The sequence below is a fragment of the Leptonotus elevatus genome, chromosome 14 (genome assembly GCF_054856555.1).
Source record: "Leptonotus elevatus isolate MCC_2025b chromosome 14, RoL_Lele_1.0, whole genome shotgun sequence".
Taxonomy (NCBI): Eukaryota; Metazoa; Chordata; class Actinopteri; order Syngnathiformes; family Syngnathidae; genus Leptonotus; species Leptonotus elevatus.
In genome coordinates, this window is record NC_141252.1 from 3937140 (window position 1) to 3949537 (window position 12398).

At 36.1% G+C, this 12398-nt stretch overlaps 1 protein-coding gene across 11 annotated transcripts in view; it reads left to right on the plus strand.

Annotated features, from left to right (window-relative positions):
* dctn1b (dynactin 1b) overlaps positions 1–12398 on the plus strand; it is a 31229-nt gene that overhangs the window by 17892 nt on the left and 939 nt on the right. For all 11 annotated transcript variants that reach the window (XM_086093975.1, XM_086093967.1, XM_086093968.1 and 8 more), the window contains 18 exons: positions 393–552; positions 1574–1678; positions 2005–2196; positions 2319–2435; positions 3271–3423; positions 4153–4313; positions 4431–4599; positions 5874–5942; positions 6013–6225; positions 6937–7098; positions 7547–7678; positions 7774–7902; positions 8732–8874; positions 8944–9077; positions 11143–11258; positions 11321–11501; positions 11593–11666; positions 11749–11838. In XM_086093975.1, coding sequence (XP_085950101.1) covers positions 393–552; positions 1574–1678; positions 2005–2196; positions 2319–2435; positions 3271–3423; positions 4153–4313; positions 4431–4599; positions 5874–5942; positions 6013–6225; positions 6937–7098; positions 7547–7678; positions 7774–7902; positions 8732–8874; positions 8944–9077; positions 11143–11258; positions 11321–11501; positions 11593–11666; positions 11749–11838 — 2500 coding nt within the window. The remainder of the gene's footprint in view (positions 1–392; positions 553–1573; positions 1679–2004; positions 2197–2318; positions 2436–3270; positions 3424–4152; positions 4314–4430; positions 4600–5873; positions 5943–6012; positions 6226–6936; positions 7099–7546; positions 7679–7773; positions 7903–8731; positions 8875–8943; positions 9078–11142; positions 11259–11320; positions 11502–11592; positions 11667–11748; positions 11839–12398) is intronic.

Sequence of the window (12398 nt, forward strand, 5' to 3'; positions counted from 1 at the left end):
AAATGTACTTAAATCATTTCCTACAATAATTATTTTGGAACCAGTTCATTGAAATCGGATCATTTCTCGTGGCGATTTCTCATGGTTGAGAATCACTGCAATTCCACAATTAAGAGGAGCTGATCCTCACAAGTAGGGCCCACCCGATTAATCAGCTGGCCAATTTAATAAGCCGATATTAACGCTATTAAAATCGACCTTTTCTTTACATATTGCGTCATAAGAGAAACATAATAACATTCAAATATTCCTCCAACTCATAAAAAAAAAAATCACCCAATTTTTGTCTCTGTTGTAAGTTGAACAAATTCTAAAGGAAAAATAATTTTCTTTTGTCAAATATCAGTTTAATATCAACGGAGCCCTGCTCACTGTTTTCTCCTGGACGCCAGGATGCGAGATCTGTCGGCGTCGGAGAAGCAGGAGCACGTGAAGCTGCAGAAGCAAATGGAGAAGAAGAACGTGGAGTTGGACGCTTTGCGGGGCCACAAAGAGAAGCTGCAAGAAGAAATGTCGGCAGCCGAGAAGACCATCGACGAGCTGAAGGAGCAGGTCCAACTTGTTTGTGACACCGACGCTACACTATATTAGCGTTAGCCTCATAGCATAATTGCCGAGTCATTTATGAACATTTTCAGATAACAATTGAAAGAGTCCAGTTGCCTCGATTCAATCTTAACCGATCGTTGTTGCCTGGAAGACGGAGAATCGACACAGAAATGAAGAAAATGCATCATTTTTAGCAAGCACATTGATATTTGCTTTGCAATTGTGATGCTAAGTTCAAGTTAAATTGGGCAATTGTGCTCTTAGATCCATAAAATAGAATTTAGGGATTCCGTGCAATTTAGACTTGATTTTTCCATCCACAATTTAAGTTTTCAGTAACTTTATAAAATGTTTAAATCATCATTTCTACAATGGTTACTACTAACGTGTTAATAGCCGTATATTGCATCATTTGTAATTTTATGAGGAAAAAGGTGCAAAGTACGACAAGGTCCTGATAAAAAAAAAAATTGTCGGTCAATATGATTAAGAAGTCATTTTTATACATACAAAATAAAAACTGAGTAGTTTCTTGAAAAACATAAATAGATTTTTGTTATATTTCTATAAAATATTACAATAACTATATTTAAATTATATAAGAAAAATAGTAATGCAAGGGGAAAAAAATTATTACAAAAATTAATTTTGGGTAATTTAAGAGAAAGTTGTTTTATGTTTTATTAAAAAAAATTTTTTTTGCAATTTTATGAGCATAAATATGTAATTATATAAATATTCAATTATTAAATATATTCATACAAATCATTATTTGAGTTACTTTTTGTTTTCTGTATTTCTTTTTGTTGTTTTTGTGTTAAAGTGCAATTTTACACTTTTATTTAGTCCATCCATTTGATATTATGGCTTTCTTTCACTGAAGAGACTTAGAGTGCCACCTGTTGGCAGCCAAACACACAGCACAATGCAATTCTCATATTCCAAAGTTTTTTTTTGTTTTTTTTGAGCTGGGGTTGGAGGCTGATGTTAAAATCATCATCATCATCATCTTCATGATAATCAGGTGGACGCAGCTTTGGGGGCCGAAGAGATGGTGGAGACCCTGACGGAGAGGAACTTGGATCTCGAGGAGAAAGTCCGGGAATTGAGGGAGACCGTCACCGACCTGGTGAGTGCTTCAACTTGTCAGAAATCTGCTCGTCACCTTTGTCAAGGTTGTAACAGTTTTGTCATTTTTCATTAGTTTAAGACATTTTTCATTTGGACTTTTGGCAGCAATTAGTTTCTTTGAGAGTGAATTTGCTAGTTTGTATCCGTTTGTATCAGCTACAGCTCTTGTAAACCAAGCAGACCCCAAATAAATAGCTTTTAAATCGAGCTAAACAAAAATGTGACTTTAACAAAGGACATTTTCACCCTCAAAAGTTTTGTAATTACTTGTAGATTCCACAAGATGGCGGCAAAGCAATCATTTACGATTAGACACTTCTGCAGGAGGCCATCAACGAGATGAACGACGAGCTGCAGGAGAACGCCCGCGAGACGGAGCTGGAGCTGAGGGAGATGCTGGACCTGAGCGGGGCCCGGGTGCGAGAGGCCGACAAACGGGTGGAGGCGGCGCAGGAGACGGTGGCCGACTACCAGCAGACCATCAACAAGTACCGCCAGCTCACCGCTCACCTGCAGGTAGCTTTGCAGACTGCCGTCACCAGAATTGACTCCGATTTTCAGACTTAGGACTTGCACATAATTCCATCCCTGGCGTCTGCCGCTGAGTCCTGATTGGTCCGTTTTGTCTGCGCTGACAGGAAGTGAACCGAGAGCTGACCAGCCAGCAGGAAGCCTCCGCCGAGCTCCAGCAGCAGCCGCCCGCCGAGATGTTTGACTTCAAGATCAAGTTTGCCGAGACGAAGGCACACGCTAAGGTCACTATCACAAGCTGCAAAATAACATTTTTGCATTTCTTCTAAAGTTTAAAACTCGTTCTTTTCTAATCTGGATACCAAAAAAAATCATTAAAAAAACAATTGAGTGTTGAGGGTTTTTTTTTTCAGAATATTTTTATTTCGTTTTTTTTTTTGTCCCTGTTTTTGTAATAATGTTTTTCTGAATACTTCTTTTTCAGTTTTTTTAAGAAAAAAAATGTTTTTCCAAATATTTTTTTCCTTTTTCTTTTTTGGGTGAATATTTTTTCTTGTTTCTGTTTTGTTTTTTTGGCTCTTATGACTGGAAAAATATTAGCCCCCCCAAAAAAAATCAACCCAAAAAATCTGAACCCCCCTTCCCCCAAATATTCCACAAAACAGAAAAAAACAATATTGAAAAAAGAAACAAAGACTCCCCAATATTACTTTTTACCAAGTGAATGCAATACATTTCCATAACTTGTATGACATTTCTAGAAAATCACAATGCTCTTGTGAGCTATTTTTGGAACAAGCCTACGGGCTTACTTGTGTGGTCCTTGAAGGCTAATTCAGAAAAAAACTATTCCGCAAAAAAAAATCTGGAAAAAATATTCCATAAAACAAAAAAAAAAGAAATATTGAAAAAAACAAAGCCCCCCAAAATTACTAAAAAAAAGCAGGACTTTTTTCTTCTTTTCAAGTAAATGGAATACGTCTCCGTACATTTCTAGAAAATCACAATATACTGGTGAGCTATTTTTGGAACAAGCCCGCGGGCTACTCGTATGGTTCTCGAAGGCACCACATTGGTGACCCCTGCTTAAGTGTAAGATGTGTGTGTGCGTGTGTTTAGGCCATGGAGATGGAGCTGAGGAAGATGGAGGTGACTCAAGCCAACAGGCACGTTTCCCTGCTCACCTCCTTCATGCCCGAGTCCTTCCTGCGTCACGGCGGCGACCACGACTGCATCCTGGTGCTGCTGCTCATCCCCAGACTCGTCTGCAAGGTGCGACCACGCAATTCCTGGGACCGTGGTGCAGGTCTCCAACATGTCAATTTCAGATCATTTCATGAGTCTTGTGTGCTAATTCGGATCTTACTATGAATATCAAGTGTACGTTCTCGTTTGCCTATTAGGATTTTTAAACGTGAAATGTTTGCCTCATTTTTGGGATATAATTAACAATTTATGCAAATGTGATTATTACTTTGTCATACTATTTTTTTCTTGTATAAATTATGTTTCCTTTTAATATTGAGATTTCAAAATATCTACTTTTATATTTTTCCTCAGTTTTTTTAAATAATCTATTTTTAAATATATATATATATATATATATATATATTTTTTTTTTTTATAGAATCAATTTATTCATGTTTAAAAAAAATTTTTTTTCAATGTTTCGCGTATGAATTCAGTTTTTTTTAAATGACATTTACTTTCATGACATCATATTTTTGTCTTGTATAATTTGTCATTTTCTATTTTTTGTGAACTTGCTCTTATAATAATGAAAACTTTTTTCAGGTATAATTACACAATTGCTCTAGTAAATTGTGATTTCAAAAAATATACACTTATTTTATTCTCATTGCTTTTTCTTATATCATTAAAAATTGAATTCTCAAATATATATTATTTTATTGCATTTTTTTTTACTTTGTTCTCATAAGTAGAGCGCATTAATTTCAAATATTTATTCAACTCACAATATTCCAACTTTTCCTCACGTAGGCGGAGCTGATCAGCAAACAAGCGCAGGAGAAGTTTGACCTGAAGGAGAATTGCGCGGAGAGGACGTGCCTGAGGGGGTCGGCGGGCGAGCAGCTGAGCTTCGCCGGCGGTCTCGTCTACTCGCTGACCCTCCTGCAGGCCACCCTCCACAAATACGAACAGTACGTCACCGTTTTGCCGCCCTTCCTGCCTCCAATGGAGTGTTTTGATCATCCGTGGCTCAAGCCGAGGCTTGAATTCAAAAATCTGTCCCGCGCGTGCGCGCGTGCTTCCTTCAGAGCTCTGTGCGAGTGCGGCGCGGAGGTGTACAAGAAGATCGGCTCTCTGTATCCGGAGATGAGCGTCCACGAGCGCTCGCTGGACTTCCTCATCCAGCTGCTGCACAAGGACCAGCTGGACGAGACGGTCAACGTGGAGGCGCTCACCAAGGCCATCAAGTACTACCAGGTGAGCACCCACGCGCTTCTGCGACGCCACGCGTGTGATGTCCGTGGCGCCAAATGTGATCTCGTCATTTTAGGACTTTTCACAAAAATTCATCACTATTTTTGACTTTTGCAAAATATTAGATTAGGACTTTTGGATGTTTTGGAATGATTCATTTCATATTGTAATGTTACCTAAAATTATGATTTGTAACAATTTTGATTTTTTTAAATGTAAATTAATAGTTCTCAAACTTTTGCCTTGTGTAATGACAAAATAATTATTTTTAATTCAAAAATTTCAAAATTTTTTGTTTATATTTGTAGTTTATTCTTGTAGAAAAAAAAAAAATATTTCTATTGTCCTCATTTAAAACAAAAAACATTCAAAAAATAGTGACGAATGTTGACTTTTCTAAAATTCTAAAATGAAACATTTGTTGGGCTGCAACTAACGATTGTTTCAATAATCAATTCACCTGTTAATTATTTTATCAATGAATCTGATTTTTTAAAAACACCTTTTAATTTCCATCCTTTTATTCTAAAACAGGATTTTTTTTTCAAATTGCCGTTTCTATTCATTTATTATCCATCACTCCGTTCTTGTAAAATTTTGACATTGAAAATTCATCAAAACCTGGACTTTATTCTCATATTACATTTATTTTGTTTTCTGTTGTTGTTGAAAAGTTATTCTTCTAACATTATGACTGTTTTCCTGACATTACATAATTAATTAGGGCTGGGCAATATGGCCCAAAAATAAAATCTCCATTTTTTTTCACAGTCATTCAGGATCATTACAATTTGAATCAATTTTCATCTAATAAACCCCCCAATTTTTTTTTATTTTTTCAAAAATATTTCCTGTGCAAAATGTTCAGTCAACAATTATGTATACAGTTTTAACATGAACATTCATAGTTTGTGCTTAAAAATTGCCAAAATTGGTAGCTATTATAAACATGTCTTATAAAGCATCCATCCAGCATTCTGCCATTTGTGCAAGATTACAACTCACAATAACATTTGGATGTAAGAAAACATAAGAATAACAGCTTTTAATAATCCAGAAGACAAAGTTGGATTTCACAATTTAGCAGATTTGCAACGATTCGATTTTTAAAATGACCATTAATTGAATTAATATGATTACCCAGCCCTTCAACAATTTTTTTTTACTGAAGAATGTAAGAAAATCGGGACTTTGTTTTATTGCAACATTTCTTGTTATTAGCACATTTGATGCTGGTCAAGGTTCGATTGAACCTTCATCTCATTGTCTGATTTCAGCAACTGTACGGCATCCACCTGTCAGAGCACAACGAGGATTGCACCATGCAGCTCGCCGACCACATCAGAGTGAGAGCCGAAAAGTAGCATTTCTGTCGTACTGCGCTAGCGCTGCTAACGGCGTCTCGGTGTTGCGTAGTTCACTCAAAGCGCGCTGGACTGCATGTCGGTGGAGGTGGGCCGCCTGCGGGCCTTCCTGCACGCCGGCCAGGAGAAGGCCGACCTGGCCGTGCTGCTCAAGGACCTGGAGACGTCCTGCGGCGACGTGCGGCAGTTCTGCAAGAAGATCCGCCGACGCATGCCGGGCACCGACGCGCCCGGCATCCCGTCGGCGCTCGCCTTCGGCCAGCAGGTGAGACGCCGCCCGGCGGCCGAACCGGTACGGAACCTCCGAACGTACAGGTTCTTCTGGAATGAAGTTCAGGTTTTGTTTTTTTGTTTTTTTGTGGGATATTACAGTTGTCTTGGGAAAAAAAACTTTCTAAATTTATTTTTTTTAATGTTTACTTTGTTTTCATGATACTGTAACTTCATTATCATATTTATAAATTTATATATAGATCTTTTCTTCTCAAATGACCACCCCAAAATTTTTCTAAAGAAAAAAAAAATACAATTACAAATGAATTGTTTATAATATTTTTGCTTTTTCCTCTAAAATTCCAATTTTGTACTTTAAAAATCAATCAATCAATTAATAATTATGAAAAAAATTATTATAAAAAATGCAACTTCATGCTTGAGAGATTGCGATATATTTTTTCTTGAATTTTTTTTTTCTTAGACAAAACTGAACTTCCAACAACCATCTCGACAAAAAATGCTACATTTTCTTGAAGAAATGTTTTTTTTTGTTCCTTGAATAAACTTTAAATTTGAAATGCCTTTTTTTTGGATGAGGGTAATTTTCTCTACGAAATACTTTAAATACCTTTTTTGTTATTCTTTTCTTGAAAATGTTAAGTTTTTTTCATTTAAACACTTTTCTTGAAAAAAATGTGGCACTTTTTTTTCCCTTATAGAAATGTTGCTTTTTATTCTTATTTATTCTTATTCCGTTCAGGTGTCGGACACGCTGCGCGAGTGCCGCAAGCAGCTGACGTGGGCGGTGGCGCTGCTGCAGGAGGTGGCGGCGGCCGGCGCTCAGATGATGTCGCCGCTGGGCGAGCAGGAAGGACTGGCGGCCGCCAAACTGGAGGACGTGGCCTTCAAGGCCGGAGAGCAGGTGAGAGCGTCAAAAGTATTGCAACGGCAAACTCAAATCCTTTGCTTTTCTTGTACTATAGAGGAGTAATTTATATATTGCATATTTATATGTATTCATATATATATATATATATATATATATATATATATATATTTATTTATTTATTTATTGTTTTTTAATCCAAATGTTTACTTTGTTGTCAAATTACAACTTGTTTCTTGTCATTAAAAGTTGATCCTCATTTATTAATGATTTTTTTCATTATTTCTATTTTTCTCAAACTTTTTCTACTGTATATTTAAGAATTATTATAATTATTCATACATTTCTGTATCATACTTTCCCTTCATCATTAAGACTACATTAAAAAAAATATATTTTTATTTTTTATTTCACAATACGACCATTTTTGACCGGTTGTTAGAGAGTGTGGTAATACTGCAATGTTGTTGTTGTTGTTGTTGAGATTTACGGGGGTCCGGGCGCAAACCCGTACGAGTGTCTGCGTCAGTCGTGCTCCATCGTCATAGCGACCATGAACAAGATGGCCACCGCCATGCAGGAGGGAGAGTACGACGCAGAGAGGCCTCACCCTAAGGTGACTTGACGCCTTCGGGCGCTTCGTTTGTCATGAGGATCCAGTGATGCACGGTGGGACCTTCACAATTAAAACATTTTTTTTCTTTTTTTTAGGACACGCCCCCCGTGGAATTGCGGGCAGCGGCTCTCCGTGCAGAGATGACAGACGCGGAAGGTTTGGGGATGAAGCTGGAGGACAGGGAGACGGTCATCAAGGAGCTCAAGAAGTCGCTCAAGATTAAGGTGACAAAAACAAAATTCCTGGTGTCAGTTTTTTTTGATTTGGTAAGACACTCACAATCTTGTTGTTCGACCAGCAATATTCACACCTTTTTGCTTGGAATGTTACAAATGCATTCTTGTAGCATTTGTACTTTTTTTCTTTCTTCTAAAATACCAGCTTCACATTTTCAACTAAATATATCAAAGTTGCAATAAAATAAAATAAAATGCAGCTTGAAAAAAGGTTGTTGTTTTTTTTCTTTTTTTAAGCACATTTTCACTGGGGGGAATTTTTTTTTTATTTGTATAAATTGCAGATCTTTGTCTTGAAAAATATAATTCATTGAACTCCCGAAAAGAACTCATTTACACATGTGCATTTAAAAAAACTTAAAAAAAAAATGTATGTGCCGATCTTCCTAAACCCCGATGAATTGGGTTTTTTTTTTAAGGATTTTTTTGTGAAAAAAAACATATTTTTTCTTGAAAAGAACTCCTTTAACTCGTGGCCGTTATTTTTAAATGTACATTAAAATATTGTTTTCACATATTTTTCTTGAAAATGTGATGAGTTTTTTTCTGAAAAAATAACTAAAAAGAATTACTTTTTTTTCTTTTTCTTTTTTAAACGTTTTTCTTGAAAATTTTGTGTTTTTTTCTGGAAAAAAATTAAAATAAGTACTGTATTCTTGAAAAGAACTCTCTAAAATATGCATCTTTAATTTACTTTTTCTTTAAATCAGTTTTTTTTATGAACAATAACTTAAAAAAAAAAGTCTGAATATCTTAAAATAGTTTTTTTTTTTACTTGAAAAGTGCTCTTTTTCCTGACATTTTGTGTCTTTTTCAGGGTGAAGAATTGAGTGAGGCCAGCGTGCGCCTGAGCCTGCTGGAAAAAAAGCTGGACAGTTCGTCCAAGGACGCCGACGAGCGCGTGGAGAAGATCCAGACCCGACTGGACGAAGCTCAGAACCTCCTCAAGAAGAAAGAGAAGTGAGTCGACTCGCCGGCGCCACGGCGGCTTGGCCCGCGCTCACGTGCAACCTTGCGTCCGTCCCGCAGGGACTTTGAGGAGACGATGGACGCCCTGCAGGCCGACATCGACCAGCTGGAGGCGGAGAAGGTGGAGCTCAAGCAGCGCGTGGGCGGACAGCCCAAGATGGCCGGCGACGGCCCGTGGGCGAGCGGGATGCCCGGTGAGAAGAACGCCCACTTTCTTTTTTCATTACATCACCTTTGCCAAGACCAATACGGAAATTTTATTGCTATGATATTATGTAACATCTTTTTTTATATATAGTTTTAAAGAAAATCCTATTAAATAAATTAGGTTTTAGGGAAACAAATGTAATGCCTTAAGATCCAGTGTAAGCTCAATTAAGTCATGTCTGCCATCTGGTGGTGAATGTTGAGAGTACACCTGAATGTATGTATGTGTGTGTGTATATATATATATATATATATATATATATATATATATATATATATATATATACATATATGAATTTTTTTACTTATTTATTTTACTGCCCAAAAAATCAAGGGAAAAAAGGTTCTTTTTTTTTTTTATGTAAAGATATTTTTCAATATTATATTGATGAATATTGAAGTGATGCGTGCAGTTTTTCATGTGATTTTTTTCCCTCCCCGTTTTGTCTCATGTGCAGACGAGCAAAAAGGTGAAAGCGGCATGCAAAAGCGTGCATGCCAGCCGCTTTTTATTTTGCACGTCCGTTCACTTTTTTTTCAGATATTTGTGAGCTTTTCATATTTCGTCTTCATGTTGTGTATCCCCACTCACCTCCAAGAAAAAAATTAATAGAGATTAATTTTATAGAGAAAAAATATATGCTTTTGTAAAACAGTTATTACCCTGCAAACATTTTGTAATTTTTCAGCATACTTTTTCGATCAAAATGTTTTAATCTAACAAAAATATTTGTATTTAGCATTTTTTTAAGTAAAAAAAAATTGTATTTTGTCAAGTTGTACATTTTTGAGGAAAAAATAAGTCAAATTACTATTTAAAGAACAAAATAAATATAGCTTTTGAAAAGCGGGTTTTTTTCCAGATTTTTTACTTATTCAAGAATAAAATCTTAATTAAAAAGAAGAAGAAAATGAAGATAGTCGTAACCTTTTTGGAAAAGTTATATTTCCTTAAAAAAAAAGATTATTTCAAGAGTTATGACATTTCTTGAAATATTTTATTTTTGCATGAGTGGTTTTGCAAAATTAACATTTCTTCATGATTACAGTTTGAAGTGCAGTTTTTAATCAAGTGTTTGTCCTCTTTTTTTTTTCTTTGAATCTCTCAACTGACATGCTTAATGTGCAGAGGAACAAAAAGGTACCAGCCTGTAAACGCGCATGCGAAGGCTGAAAAAGAACAAACCAAAGAATTAATTTTGCATGTCCAAATTTATTTTTTTTTTGGGGGGGGGGGGGTTCTCTCCATTATTTGAACTTGTATTATTATTGTTGGCATTGACATGACAATCGTGACCTGCAGTTATCTTATTCAGGGAAAAAATTCAACAAAATTAGCCATTTTTGAAGAATTTTTGTTTTTAATTCAGGAAAGTTTAAAACTTAGAAGATAGTATGTAGTAAAATATATTATTTTAAATAAATTTTCAAGATTTTTTTTTTCACAAGAAAAAAATGTAAGGAAAAAATAGAAATAAAAAAACACATTTTATAAAGAAGTCGTATTTTTCAGGAAAAAGTTATAATATATATATATATATATATAATTATTATTTTAATTTTTTTTTTTAAATTCCAGAGAATACAGATTTTTTAATTCAAGAAAAGTTATAATCTGACAAAATATTTTAATTAATAAAGTAATTTTATATATAGTCTTATGCAATTTTTCATTTTTTTTCATTATTCAAGAACTTTTGTTTTTAATTCAAGCTTAAAAAACATAGTAAAATATATATAAAAAAAATAATAATTACAAGAATAAAACTCCAAACAAAAATACTTTTTCTAAAGACATTTTTTTTTTTAGATTTGAGTTGCAATCCTTTCACGATTTTATTCAGAACATCCCTCTACCACAAAAGGAAATCTAAATTTTAAAAAATATATATATTTTTTTAGTTTTCAAGGAAAAAAAGTCATCTTACCAGATTTGAGTTGCATCTGTTTCTTTTTCAAATCCAAACATTTTTGCGTTGTCTTTTTGGGGTATTTTAGTTCGTATTATTGTTTGCCACTGACTTTGGTGTGCATGTGTGCCCCGTGGCGCAGCGAGCCTGTCGTGCGCGTCGGGCGTGCAGGTGGTGGACTCGCCGCTGTTGACGCGTCAGCTGGAAGCTCAGCGACTTTGCCTGAAGCAGCTGAAGAACCAAAACAACTGGCTGAAGGTAAGCCAGTCACGCCAACATCGCGCAAGGTCAATTTTTGCTAACGACGACGCCCCCTGCAGGCGGAGAAGATGCGCAGCCAGCTGGCGGCGCTGCCCCCGCTGCACGTCACCAAGCTGCCCTCCAGGGACGGGCCCGCGCCGCTCTCCCGCGCCCTCTACAGGAAGACGGATCAACTGCTGGGGACGCTGCTGCAGATGAGCGCCAACGTCAAAGTGGTCGACATCACCGGAAAATGTCCTGGTGAGTCACGTGACCACTTTTTTATTATTATTATTTTTTTTAGAAATACTGCGTAATATCTTTCTGACGGTGATCGTTTGTTTTTCTCCAGTGAGTCCGAGCGCTCAGCTTCTGGAGCAGACGGCTCGCTTGCAGTCGCTGCGAGACACGCTTGACAAGCTCAAGGTAAGCGAACGCGTATACACACACACACACACACACACGTCAAGAAAGTTGCCCACACACTCATGTTGCGCTTTGGTGTCAGGGCGAGGTGGCCGAACACGTGGTCAAGCAGCAGCCCGGCGCTCGAGTGCCCTCGGACTTTGCCACCTTTCCCTCCGCCTCCTTCGTCAAGGTCAGCAGTGCACGCAACTTGTCGTCCTTATTGTTTTTTTATCTTTAACGTACATACGACAACAACAAAAAATTTTTTTTAATTATTTGATCTTCTATTTTTGCAAAAACAAAGTGTTTGTTTGTTTTTTCAATAAATTATCTGAGTAATTTTGGGGGCTATATTTTTACAAGTACATTTTTTAAGTACTTCTCATTTGTGTAAGAGGGCCTTGTTTTTTGCAAGAACAATTTTTTTTAAGTATTTCTTGCAATATATTTTTCTGAGTTTTTTTAACATGAAGAAAATTGTTTTTTTTTTTAAACAATAAAGAAGTCTGTTTTGATGAGAATAGGAATTTTAAAATATATTGACACTTTAAATTTTGTAAGTAAAACTGACCTTTATATGTTTTGTTTTTTTAATTTGTGAGAAAAGCAACAAAAAAAAATTCAAACTTTTTTGTGGGGGTAGGGGCTTTTTTTTTTTAAACAACGTTTTACACGTAAAAATACTTTTTGTTTTATCATGCAAATTGTTTTCCAGGAAAAACTTGTAAATTATTGATTTCTTGAAAGAGA